This window comes from Meles meles, chromosome 13 (genome assembly GCF_922984935.1).
Source record: "Meles meles chromosome 13, mMelMel3.1 paternal haplotype, whole genome shotgun sequence".
Taxonomy (NCBI): domain Eukaryota; kingdom Metazoa; phylum Chordata; class Mammalia; order Carnivora; family Mustelidae; genus Meles; species Meles meles.
The window spans coordinates 9,113,762-9,128,082 of NC_060078.1; the positions used below are offsets into that span (position 1 = coordinate 9,113,762).

A 14,321-nucleotide genomic window follows, 5' to 3' on the forward strand; every position below is an offset into this window, starting at 1 on the left:
TTTTTACCCCATGGCATAGCGTGTCTCCCCAATCCTGGCAAGTGTATGTCCGCACACTGCTGTTCGTGGGAGAGCTTGGCAAGATGGAATGGGACAGTCAGGATAGAGCTGTTACCATTATTGGGACAGTCAAGCTGGGTGTGGGTAGCTTTGTACAAATGGATCATCAAGGCTAACGGTCTCTACAGAGCCTGTGCTCTCTGAGCTCAGGAGTGTGTGGGGACATGGGGAACTATCATCAGTTGGAGTACGGGAGGAAAGGTGTCATGGTAGAGGTTTGCAAATGGCCCCTAGGAGAGGCTGGAAGGGGAACTCTTTAAGCTTGGACTGGGAGTAATGAAGGAGCCCTAAGTGTTCGCAAAGGCCTGTTGGAGTGGACTTGTCTGGTACTGGATCATGAGGGATGCGTAGAAGGGCAATAGCAAGGAAGTGAGTGAAGGGTGTTCCCGAGAAGACTTGTAAGGAGCCGACCACCCTCTGGCCTGGTGGCAAGCCGGGTCACTGGTGGTCTTGCCCCGGTTCTGGGGTTTAATGTGAGAGTTCATACCTGTGCTATCATGCTGAATGCTGAATACAAGCCGCCTTTCCTTTGACTCTCCCACTACTGAACTGGGTCTAGAGGAGATAAGAAACAAGCTCAACTCAAGCCTGAGCACCGAGATCCCTTGAGGTTATCCCATCTGTAATGCTCGTCAGTTGTTCCAATCCTGTCTCCCCTTCACTGTGTTCAAATTCACTGGATGCTTTGGTATGTGCGTAAGGGGTGTGTGGTCAAGGCTGGAAAAGAAGAAAAGTTCAAATGATAAACATCCTGAAACTTACAAGTAACATTTTAACACCCAATGCTCCATGCTTCTGGTTTTAAGTAATGTCCATAGCAACGATGACAAAAATTCTAGACTTCCAGTGGTACATTTGGGCAGATAAAATTTGTTCTCCTTGCAGTGTTTGAGTAGTATATTCTTGTGGAGTTCATACAGATGGCTTTTATATTAATTAGCTTTGCTTCCAAATTTTTTTTTGTTTCTTTACTTATAATATGTGCTTTTTTAACCATGTTTGTTAAAGATATGCACTCAAAGATTCTTTCTTTAATACCTTTACTCCACATTCTGCTCCGAGAATTGATTCTTTCTGCGTGACATCATGTTGCTTTTTCCTGCTCATATATCAGCTGTTTATTTTTCTTTTTTTTCTTCTTTTTTTTAAATTTTATTTTAATTTCTCCCTGTCTTTTCTACCTTCCCTTCCCCTTCTCCCCCTCTTTCTCTCTCTTTTTTTTTTTTCTTTTGTCTTCAGCCTATTCTGCAAACTTGGAGTTCTTGTCAGGCATAGGATTTCACTATTTGGTAAGGAGACCCTTGAAACGAATACGAGCATGGCCATCACTTGGTTTTCTTTGCCGGTTTTGCACCGTGTCGTGTGCGGCTATGTTGCATGAATGCATGTTTGCACGGCTGCATGCGTGGTCGTCATAGGTCCGAAGGTAAGATAAGGTCCTCGAGGTTCTTCGTCGGTAGCATTATCTGCGGTGAAATCGAAGACGGTAACTTCTTCATGCTGGTCCAAAGCCCCTTTGAAAATCAGAAGTTTTTATTAGGAAAAATAAAATGAATGCAAGTGGCAGCTTCTGCCCTTTTTTATTTCAGAGGGGTGAAGCAGAACCAGGCCCTCAAATTTGTCTCTTGCCAATAGATTACAGAGTGAGCTGTCATAAGTCAAAACATTTTGACTGCACTTATTTATGTTTGTAAAGCTCTTCACTCCAACTGTGCATGGCGACTGCCTTCCAGACATGGGAGCTTCAGAGAAGAGACCGTGAGGCAAGGGCTTCACTGGGCAAAAGGGACTTTTCGAGTCCATTTTTGTTGGTGTCTGGGAATTCATGTAACTGAAGTCCACTGGCTGAAGTGCCTGCTATTGGACAGCTGTGTGGGGTGGGGGTCGGGGGGTCCCTGCCTTTCCACAGATCCTCCTCTCTGTGGGGCTGTAGGACTCGAGAGAAGTTGGCAGAATCTCTGTATTCATTTCCTGCATCTGCTTTGATAAACCACAAAAGCCCACTTCAAGCCTGTGCACTCTAGGTTGTGAGACAGTGTTGGGGTCATTTCGGTCATAAAATGTTGAGTGTGCTGATACAGATGTTGTAGGTTCAATTCCATTTACAGGAAAAGCTAAGGATTATGTCATTTCTTTAAAAGCCACAGGGAATGAACTGAGGAATAATATGTGTGTATATATCTTTACACACACACACACACACACACACACACACACACTGCTTTTAAGTTCTTTCAAGCACTCTATTTTTTGAGAAATGATAGTTTCTGGATATAATTCCTTAAAACCCTGTTTGGTTTCTAATTTTAGTAGATACAATATATGGTGCTCTTAAATTTAGTAATTAAAAGTCCTATTTCATTTAAATTGCCCGAGTTTTTGCATTAATGTTTCAGTTATCCCAAATCACTGGACGGATTATCTTCAAGATAATTTCTAGTTGACCTTTGTTTGACTTCTCTTCAACTCAGAAAAATTTCTGTGAGCATCGTGCAGACAGAATTGTTATGTGCTCTTCTACTTTCTTGTAATAACAGTGGATCATGGGTCCTCCGTTTGTCTTATTCTGTGTCACTCTGACGGGGACTCCTTAAGTGCGGTATTTGACTTCTTACTAATGAGCATAGTAATACTGTCTGTTGTGCTATTTCTAACGTTGTGCCTATTGCAAATTCCTGCTTTTCTATATTTCATTATAATTTTTTTTTTAAATTTTTGAGGTACTCCAAATATAGAACAAAATACACGAATCTTGAAGATAACTTAATGATGTAGTTTGTTGAAACTTTCCATATATATATCTATAGCTATATATATAGATATATATCAAGACATAGAATATTTCCAGCATCCCAGAAGCCTCCTTATGCCATTTCCCAATTTATAAACTTCTGCAAAGAAACTATATGTAGACCTCCATTACCGTGGGTTAATTTTGCCTATTCTTTAATATCCTGGTAGGTTTTTTTTTTTTTTTAAGGATCCTATAATTGAAGATAAAGGCGTAGTAAACCTTGTCATACCTCTCAGTATAGACCGAGACTTTAACATTCATTCCATTCCTATGTGATGTTGATATACCATTTAAGCATTGCATTTTATATCCCTTAGCCTTTAAATACTATTACTTTTATTTTAAACAGGAATTTACTGAGAGCTAATATGTGTCTTCACCTTAGAAGTGTATTTGTCTGTCTTCTCTGTATTATTCTAGTCTCTCCTGTTTTCTTTGTTTCAAATTTGCGTTGACATTGGCCTGCAAAGTAATACAAATTTCAAGAGGCCTTCCTTCATCAAACATTTTCTGATACAGACGTATTAAATCATGGGAATCTTTAAGGCTTACCCATGTCATCTTCACACTCGACAGTGATAACCTGACTTTAGACACTAATAGGATGTCCTGGAAAAATGAGGGGCTTCGAATCGGAAAACCTAGATTTAAGTGCTGTATTTTGGAACTAGACCAGCTGAATGATTTGATGAGGGACTTGACCTCTTGAACCCCTGATTTTTTTTTTTTTTTCATTTTTAAAGTAGGTTAAATCTTAATCTTAAAGCTCCGTTGCACATAGCTGATCTAATGTAGGGTAATGAATGCTCAAATGCTGTGGAAACGTTTAACTTTACAGCTTTGAAAGCTAAGGGATTCCTGGTCTTATTTGCCCAGTTCTTATTTAGATAAACGAAGCAGACAAGAGGACTTGGCTGTTTAAAGTACCTGCACCATGAAGACTTTATAATTTACCCATTTCTGGTGTGAAATGTGGTATGCCAAGTGTTTTTTTGTTTTTTTGTTGTTGTTGTTTTTGTTGTTTTTTGATGTGTAGTTCTGCCCTTGTGGATTTCCCTAAAGAGAGAGACCTACTGATATAGGTGTGGTGGTCCTTTATAGTCCTATAATCTCTTATTTTTTTTATTTTCTCCCTTCTTTTACATGATATCATTTTTCCATATTCTGATGGATAACACAATGATGATCAGAATGTTTTTCCTAGTTCAACTGTGTATGACTTCAGCTAAGGTAAATTAAGACACTTTAAAGTGGAAGCTAGCAAAGAAATACCTGGGCTTTGTGTCTCATGAACAATGAGCAAAGATCGAGATGTAGAAGGATACACAATAACCTTCAACGAATCAGGGAGGTGGGTTTGGAGACACGAGGCAGAGGTGGGTTTGGAAACACGAGGCAGAACGTTAACATAAACGGAGAGACAAAATACTTGTGGTGAGTTCAGGGTTTGATGAGTAATGGACTACTTATTCCACGCTGGCTACCAAGTTGTCATTATACCTCCAGACTTCATTTGTAGTTGAAACTTACCTGATTGAAGATTTCCCCAATATGGACTTCTATTTGTGTATATCTTTTACCTACTTTAAAATATGTTCTATACACTGAGGCACACTGAGAATTAGTGATCAGTCATGCTTTTAATTCTTCATATATTCTTTTTGAGGTGCTTAAACTAGTTCATTTTATATTTGAAAAAGGTTAAGTTTTTTATCTTTTTTATTTTTTTATTTTTTTTAAAAATATTTTATTTATTTATTTGACAGAGAGAGATCACAAGTAGATAGAGAGGCAGGCAGAGAGAGAGAGAGGGAAGCAGGCTCCCTGCTGAGCAGAGAGCCCGATGCAGGACTCGATCCCAGGACCCTGAGATCATGACCTGAGCCGAAGGCAGCGGCTTAACCCACTGAGCCACCCAGGCACCCCAAGGTTAAGTTTTTTAAAAAGGGGCACAAGCCCCTTTCCCCACAGAACAGTAGTTCTGGTATGTCCATTCCACTACTTTACAGAAAAAAATAAGAAATTAGTATCTTCATTTTATATATATAGGCTTTCTGTTTGGATTCTGAGATGCTTGCCAGTGATTGTAAGTTGGTGCACTCTAGTGTTTCAGAAAATTGGTTAGGGCATGGATATGCCCAGGCAAGTTGAAAAGTGGGAAGGATTCCATTGGCCATTTTCAATGGAAATATTGCTTTTAATCCCGTCATTTTTTTCCTGCTTTTGCTAAGTGGCAATTCTGATTACTAATGTCAAGGCAGTTAGAAAATACAGAAGCCTTCCTGTTTCAGCCCACTGAAGCCCTTCAGTCAGGTTTAGAGGAAGCAGACTCCATACCTAAGCCTCCAACAGGGACAGCAATCGTGCCACAGGTGTCCGCATAGCAGGGCTTCCTCAGGGCTCTATTTTTATATGTGAAAATAAATCTAATGCCTTAATGACATTCATTTGGCGCCTTCATTCAGTAAATACTCACTGTGTTCTGCTGTGTGGGAGGCACTCTTTCAGGCTGTGGGGATAGGAAAATGAAGATTCCCACACCTGTCCACTACAGCCAGGCCAATCCAGGTGTCGATAACCTGTCCTCCTCTGAGAACAAACTGACCGTTCTGTCTGCATCCCCTCTTGCTCTTCCAAGCCATGCTCCACAACAGTCCGATCTTCCCTGAGCCCGGTGTCTTCTGTCTCACTCCTGCAAATTCAGTTGGCTTCCCTTTGCCTGAAGATAAAAGTTCTCAATCTGGCCGCAGTATTGTTTCACAAAGTATTCCCCGTGTACCGTTCCATCCTCATTTCTTGGCACGTTCTTGCTTGCTCTCGGTGGTTCCACCTGAGTGGGCCTCTCTCTGCTTCTTCAAAGTGGTGTATTCCTTTCTGCACCGGGTCTTTGCACGTGCTGTAATTCTTGACTGGAATGGGGTCTCCGGATGTAGCAGTCACCTCTCTGGTCCTCCACACCCATCATGGAGTAAGCCGCTCATTCTTGACCTCAACACAAATATTAATCTTCCAGGAAAACCGTTCCCATTCTCCCTAATTTCACTCCCTCCCCTCCTACTACAACATTCTCACAGCTCCCAGGACCTTTCCTTCATCTCGGCGATGATGTCTCCAGATTGACATCTCTCTCTCTCTCTCTCTCTCTCTCTCTCCTGCACAAACCTCTCAGCTCACTGAGGGCCTATTCTTGTATCTGAGGTCTGACACATAGTAGGTATTTTATCAATATCTGATGACTGAATGAGTGAACCAACTAGGTCCTACCCTCAGGAAGCCTATAGTCTAATAGAGAAGAGCAGACACTAAGAACAAGGCAGTAAGAACTCTTGATTTGGAACTTTCTTACATTCATGAGTAAGTGAAATTTTACTTTATTTATTTATTTATTTTGCTTATAAGATTATTAAGAAAAATGTAGTATCCAATTATCTCACAATTTATAAGAATCACATTTTTAAAAAATTATTCCTCAAGCTGTCTGAGAAAACCCTTAGGGCACTTACGTTGAAGAAGTAACACGTAAGTAATGACTTTTCAAACATGATCACTGAACCCGACCAGTAGTGATCCTTTGAGCTACAGGAGGAATTTGAGAAGCCTGGCAGTTGTCTGGGCCTTTTCTACTTTCCCATTTTCTGGTGAATTTTTAACGTTATTAGTGAGATAGCAAATTGTCCAGAGTTACTGGAGAGTTTCCAGATTTGATGGTGTTGAGACTTCTAGGAAGGCCTGGACTCCAGCAAGCACTCAGTAACATAACGAGCATAGGACCCCAGAATTTCTTCAGGTTGGACCTCAGGGACCCTAGACCCATACATGGCCCATCATAAGATCCATTCCAGTATTAACCGCAGGGCTTCATTTAAATATTGTCCTATATTTAAATGAAGCATTACTTCTTGTTAAGATGTTGGGTTTTCTCCCACTAGGTGGGTAATGCCTGATTTAAACTGCCGCCTAAATCTTAATGTTATGTGTGGAAGCGTTTCAAGAGTAAAGTTACTCATAGATTCAATTCTGTCAGTTGGTGTCTCCCCCTGATTAAGACATCAGTGGGTTAGGTTGACATTCATTCATCTGTTCTCTGCTCACCCCCAGAACCCACTGAGATGTTTACAATGAGGACTGCTCTCTCCTATGAAGAGACCGTAGAAAATTAGCCCATGTACGTGTTATCCCTAAGAAGGCTCAGATGGTGCTTGCTTTTGTTTCCCAGGACATGGAATGAAAGGAGATTTACTTAAAGTCCTCAGAGTCTCTGAGGATAGTGCATATCTGAGAACTGAACCCGTCGTTACGCTGGGTATCTAATAGTTCAGCTCTGCACAGTCTGCTGCTTTCTGATTATTGCTGTCATCACTAGAGGACCATTAAGGTCGTCCCCTAACGTAACATTTCTGTGGCTTGATGACACTATACATGGCAAAGATAAGCATTTCCTGGATTTAACTTGTTTTTATGTTATATAAAAAGTAACCTATTTTGGGGCGCCTGGGTGGCTCAGTGGGTTAAGCCTCTGCCTTCAGCTCAGGTCACGATCTCAGGGTCCTGGGATAGAGCCCCGCATTAGGCTCTCTGCTCGGCAGGGAGCCTGCTTCCCCCTCTCTCTTACTTGTAATCTCTGTCTGTCAAATAAATAAATAAAATCTTAAAAAAAAGGTATTTTTACAAAAACTAAAAAAAATAACCTATTTCTAACAGAGAGATACATTCAGTCAGCAATACCAGAATTAAAACCTATAATAAAGATCATATCAGAAAACAGTATTGGAACAATACAGATGTTTCTTTTCCCTGGACATATCTCTATGAGAGAATATCCTGACTTTGGAGTAAATGAATAGATTATGTAATTATGTAAATTATATTTTCCGTTTAACTGAAACTTCTCACCAAGTTAAAGTTTCAGTAATTCAGTAATATCTACTAATAATTCAGCAATGCCCCTTGTTATTATTTTTTAGATTTCTTTTTTTTTAGATTTATTTCTTTGACAGAGACAGTGAGAGAGGGAACACAAGCAGGAGGAGTAGGAGAAGGAGAAGCTGGCTTCCTGCCAAGTAGGGGGACCGATGTCAGGCTCGATCCCAGAACTCTGGGATCAAGCCCTGAGCCAAAGGCAGATACTTAATGACTGAGCCACCCAGGCACCCCAAACTTTATTTTTGAGTTATAGTATTGTGTGAGAGTTGGTACAATGATTTTTAAAAACTGAATGCTTGCCATCTGTCACTCTTAGACTCAGGTGAAAGTTATGATTTTAATGATGTACCTTTTATGTTTACACACTGATGCAAACCCTGTCTTAAAGACAAACAGGCCATCCACAGGTGTTTCCTTAGGTGTTTAGGGGTGCTGCAGGTATGCTTGAAGACAAGGGAAGTAGTTTTGACCTTGAAAGAGCATGAACTGAAAAGTATCAAACTTTTGATTTTTAGTCTAGTGAAGTAGTTTTGACCTTGAAAGAGCATGAACTGAAAAGTATCAAACTTTTGATTTTTAGTCTAGTCTGAGCCGTGAAGTAATTATATGTAGTTAAATACTTGAAAATGCAATCATCACTTTAAAATTTTACCATCCTACTACACTTTCACATGTCTTTCCTGTTCTTACTGATAACATGATTGACATTTCTGGTGAGGGTGATCTGGAAGCCTTAAGAAAGGCAGGATGTGGACAATTCTTATTTTATTTAAAACTCCTGGGGCACCTGGGTGGCTCAGTGGGTTAAGCCTCTGCCTTCAGCTCAGGTCATGGTCTCAGAGTCTCGGGATCTCTGCTCAGTGGGGAGCCTGCTTCCCCCCCTCTCTCTGCCTGCCTCTCTGCCTACTTGTGATCTCTGTCTGTCAAATACATAAATAAAATCTTAAAAAAAAACAAAAACTCCTACTACAAGCTTTATCTCTTCAAGACTAACCATTAGTTGGGCTTTTTCCTCTGCTGACAGAACAGATGTTTTGCTTGGTCTACGCCACGAAATGTTGAAGATTCTGTTAATACCTTTCCTGTGTTTGTTAGGGTCCTTTCTCCACCATTCTTCTTACTGAGGTGTTACCATTCAGAGTTATGCGGCACCTTCCATGGAGCACAGGGAAATGTGTCGGTTCGCGGAGCTTACAGCTTGCGAGTCTGCAATCACAGAAATTTCACATTCACCACATGCATTTCCATCTGACCCATACAACTTTTCTGGCCACTGGTATGGTTTCCTTGTCTTCAAAACCCATAAGATTCCACTGAATGCCTGCTGTGGGTCAGACGCTATCCTAGGGGCCGGCCTACAACAGGGAACAAAAGTCCCACCTCATGAGTGGGTCCCTTATGAGACTCCTCCTTCTTAGGACTGGAGGTTTAAAATACCCCAACCGCTCTTTTGGAAAGGGGCACGGCCAGGCTCAGGACAAAGTACAAACACTGGTCATCTATACAAGGAGTCAACAGACTGGAAGGGAAAGGGAAAAAGAACTGAGTTTTTGGTTTGTTTTCTGTTTTTAAAGATTTTATTTATTTATTTGAAAGAGAGAGATCACAAGTAGGCAGAGAGGTAGGGAGAGAGAGAGAGGTGGGGGGAAGCAGGCTCCCTGCTGAGCAGAGAACCTGATGTGGGGCTGGATTCCGGGACCCTGAGGTCATGACATGAGCTGAAGGCAGAGGCTTAACCCACTGAGCCACCCAGGCGCCCCAAGAACCATGAGTTTTAGGACCAGATTAAGGGGCCAGCTTCTCTGACTTGGCGCTCAATAATGGTTGCATGTTGCCCTGTGTCCCGTCTTCCTCCTGGGCCTTTCTCTTTCTCCTTTTCTGTGCTACATTCTCTTTATCTTTCCTACTTGCAAACAGCAGAGGCCCTGAGACCTTTTGTCTTCTGTATTTATGCACATGGTAGCTTACTTCATTCAGGCCCACAATTTTTGGAAGTCTCTGTATGCATATTGGTCGGTATGCTTATGGTGTTCCAGCTCCAATCCGTTCCCTGCGTCCCAGATTTGTGTACCCACTGCCTGCTCTGCCTCTCTACCTGAGATCAGCAGGCCCATCGCATTCAACCTGTCCAATGCAGAGCCTGCCACCCCCTGCCCCTGCTCTTCTCTCTCCTTCGCTCCTTTTTGGTGCCCTTTCCACATCAGGAAATCTATCACCATTCACCCAGTTGCTCATACAAGTGGTCACCCGAACAGTCTTGCCATAAGATATCCTTGACTCCTTCCCATCTCATCTCACGTTCAGGCCATAAGCAAATCTTTAAAATAAATACTAAATTCCATCAGTCCTCTGATTCTAGATGACTCTAGTAGCTTCCTAACTGGCTTCACTTTTGCCCTTCCAGAGTTTTGCACATGGTGAATTAATCCTTTTAAAATATAAATCAGATTCCCTTCCTGTTCAAAACCTTAAGAATGTTTCCCTCTTGCACTTGGGGAGAAAAAAAAAAGTTCTTGCACTGGTTTCAAGACTCTAGAACCTGACCACTCCCTTCCTCTCCACCTCATAAGGTCCCTTCTTTCCCCCGAATCTTGATCATGCATCAGCCACCTCCACTTCCTTCCCTGGAATACCAGCTTCATTTTCTGCCTCAGACCCTTTGCACATGCTGGCGCCTCTGTCTGGGTCCTTCTCCCAGATCTATGCACAATTACTTCATTCAAATCTCTGCTCAGGTACCACTGTCTTAGAAAGGGCTTTGTGACCACTCACTATATTAGTCTGTCCAGTTGCTCTAATCCCTATTCCCTGATATAGATAAATAGTAATTATATAACATATAATATAAATTATTTAATTATACAGAATTAACATCTACAAATATGAAATACTTTCTCTAGTGTAGCCTGATATTATGTTTCCAATTGATTTTTTTCTTAATATTTTATTATCTGTGTCCCCATTAAAATGCAAGTACCATGAGAACTCTTCTTTCACGTATTACTGGGACTTGGAGAATGCCTGGTATTTGACAAGTATTGTTGAGTGAATGAATCATTAAATGCGTAATACTTCTATGGACCTCAGTGGAAGCTCTAGGACTGCCAGTATGATCAGTAGACAAGGACGTACCAAATTCTGCCTTTCTGCTAATGTTGCCTTTATTATTATCAGAAATTCTGAGACTCAAGGCACAAGATGAATGGAACATTTTACTTAAGAACTCAAGAGTCTAGCAATGAATACCTTTTCTTCCCTCCTTATTTGTAGCAGATCACTAAACTGGCTTGTCCAGATTCCAGGGTAGTTGTTAATTTTCATGTATATTTAATTCATTTTAGGACTTTTTAATTTTTTTTTTTTTGCACAAGGAATTTAACATTAACAAATGTTACAAAAACTTATATCCCAATGGAAGTTGTTAATCTCTGGACCCAGGAAATGACTATATATTATAAATAGGAAAGTATAAGATGAGGAAGTAACTTATCAGAATATCTTGTGAGTGGTCCAGTGCGTAACTTTGGATTTATCATTTTGTGTATTTGCTCTCATGTATCTTTATCACAAAGTAGGATGAACGTAGTAATTGCATAATTCATATCTCTATTCTTTCTGATAAAACATGCCAATGATAATGGGTGAATTGCATCTGACTTTCAAGAAAAATCATCCCCATTTCAAATCTCTCATAAGAAGAGGATTTAACTTTTTCAGCCACTGGTGCTTTTATTTAACAGGCAGTTTACTGGTTCTTTTCCACCAAAGACCAAAAACATTCAGGCACATTGATTCATCTTAATGCAGTTGGATGGAATCAGAAAGCAGAGACACGTGGGTAATTAAAAGGGAGTTAAATTTATTAGGCTTAGTCCACCTCCTTTTATAAACCTATGAGTTCCCTTGAAAAGTTGACTGACAACTTGACTGAGAAAGAAGACGAGCCAGTATGGGGAGGCGAATATATTTGAAGAATTCAGTTCAGACACCTCAGCCTGGCACAATGCTTTGAATGCTTCTTTAGTATGTCAGCTCTTTGATGAGACATGCTTTCTTGCTTCTCTCCTTACATATGCATAACCACTTTTGAGCAGAAAACCTGCATGATTTCAAACTTGAATATCAGAAAATCATTTTAACTGAGTTATTATGGAATTGTACCATTGACTCATTTTTGGTACACAAATTTTTCTAGAAAAGAACAGTGAGAAATCCTCAGTGCTATTTATACAACCTTTTGTTTCCTCTGTAGGAAATGATGCCACGTCAATTGTCAACTGCCTTCATATTTTGGGTCAGACCTTGGATGCCAGGTAAGTGGACACATATTTGTCTACAGGACTGTAGGAATGCCATGCGAGAATAAGAAGACTCACTTTGTCTCTTGATTTTATTCTTTGGAATTGTGATAAAGACTTAAGTGGGGGGTGAAAAGAATATTTCATAAATGACAGATACAATGGCATTTTATTATTTCTAGGATCTTCTCTAAATTGTTATTCAAATTTCACGTAATTGCAGGGGCATCTAGATATGTCATGGAGGGTTGAATTGGGAATGTATCACATGCCAGAGAAACGGTGAGATCCAACTTGAGAGGTCTTCGTAGCTTCTGGGTCTGGTACCGTTGTGCTCCGCATTTGTGATAACATTTAGCTTTACAGGAACAGGGTTTTAGTCTTATGTTACAGATGAGTAAAGTGAAGCTTAAGATTGCATAGTAAGTGTGGAAGTAGACCAGTTCCCAAGTGTGTGTACTTTCTACTCTGCCCTCCTGGCAACATGACTGGAAACCCAACAGGTTGCCTAAAAGCAAAACCAGTATATCTCACGGGGTTGATTCAGCCTTTAAGCCATACATGTTTCGTTTATTATCCAGGATAAATCTAAATAAGAATTCCTAAATGTCTCCTATAGAGGAAATGCCATGATGCTATTAACTGTCACATTTAAAATTGTACGTGAGGCATTTTGTGTGATAGATGAAGAAAAGTAGATGCTATTATATACCTTCATTTCCTCCTAGACATAGTGGCATTAGAGGGTGACTTCTGTACAAAGTTCTTCCTCTGGAGGCTCGTTTAGCTGACTGCTACACTTAAGGCACAAAAACATCTATCTCATTTGATGACTTGGTTGAGCTGGGATTCAATGTTTTCTCTCAACACTCGTTGCCTCAGGAAACATTCTGGTTGTCTTGGATTTAGGATTAAGTCAAAGGGCTCAAAAACTGTGGTTTTTTGTCAGAGTGTAAAACAAACACTCTCCATATTTGAAAACGGTGGTAGAAAATATAGAGCATTATCACTGACTTTGGATCGGCGTTCTAATTACGCCGACTTCGAGGGCATTCAGGAAGGGTGATGGGCTTACAGAGCCATACTGCTCTGAGTTCAAGTACACTGGAAAAATTGGGAGTGAATTAAAAAGATTTAGTAGACTGAGTGACTGTAATGGGTAAATAGGGGTAGAAATATGTTTTATTTGTATCCCTCTTGCTCCCTTCTTTCCTGCCTAGGACTGTGATGAAGACCGGCCTAGAGAGCGTTAAAAGCGCGCTCCGAGCTTTTCTGGACAACGCCGCAGAGGATCTGGAGAAGACCATGGAGAACCTCAAGCAGGGCCAGTTCACCCACACCCGAAACCAACCCAGAGGAGTCACTCAGATTATCAATTACACCACGGTGGCTCTGTTGCCGATGCTGTCGTCATTATTTGAGCATATTGGCCAGCATCAGTTCGGAGAAGATCTAATATGTATGTAAATCTGTTACTTAGAGTCTCATTATCTAAGAGTACAATGAGAAATCATAAATGCTCCATCGAGTTACTGAAACCCTGCCGACTCATTAAAATGCACGTTTGTTTATTGTTTTCTCTTCTGCACAACGTTATTAGGTTGGCATTTGAGTTACAGAAACCATTCTTATAGAGTTAGGCCCCCGAATCACGTGGATTCCCAGAAAGGAATGGTAAGGTCGTGGCTGTGGGCACTCACTTCCACCTTGTTGAAGTGCAGCTTCCAATTTTTACTATTTCTGCGTTCTCTCTTTCCGTGGAATTTTCCCAGTGCAGTTGAAGCATGAGCCACGCAACATTAAATGTTTTCAAATTATCTCTGAGTCAGTGCTGATTGTTTCCACAAGCTGTGTGACCAACAAATAGGGAGATGACGGCAAAAAATGCTGTCTAAATCATTGGTCTACTAGGGTGGCTCACATATTTTTTGTTTATAGGTTTCAGTCTATTTTCATGGGGGATTTAATCAGCTGTTTCGGCTTGGAACCATAATCCTTAAAAATATCCACAGATTGCTCAAAACAATGTGAAAATACAAATAATATCAGACCTGTCCCAGTTTCCTGATCTCCTGCTGATATGAACATGAAAGGAGATGCAAGCCCTTGTTAAACAGGCACGTGGGGCCTCAGGGCAGACACACCTACTCAGACCCTCAACCTTGTAGGTCTCCCAAGTGCAGCAGAGCTCTGAGTGAAAACGACTGCATTGCTCAGCGGGGAATACCATTTCCTTAAACCATTGC

General features: G+C 40.8%; 1 protein-coding gene across 12 annotated transcripts in view; it reads left to right on the top strand.

The window, feature by feature from the left end:
• RYR2 (ryanodine receptor 2) overlaps positions 1-14,321 on the top strand; it is a 749,188-nt gene that overhangs the window by 602,355 nt on the left and 132,512 nt on the right. For all 12 annotated transcript variants that reach the window (XM_046026812.1, XM_046026816.1, XM_046026818.1 and 9 more), the window contains 3 exons: positions 1,300-1,349; positions 12,030-12,090; positions 13,296-13,534. In XM_046026812.1, coding sequence (XP_045882768.1) covers positions 1,300-1,349; positions 12,030-12,090; positions 13,296-13,534 — 350 coding nt within the window. The remainder of the gene's footprint in view (positions 1-1,299; positions 1,350-12,029; positions 12,091-13,295; positions 13,535-14,321) is intronic.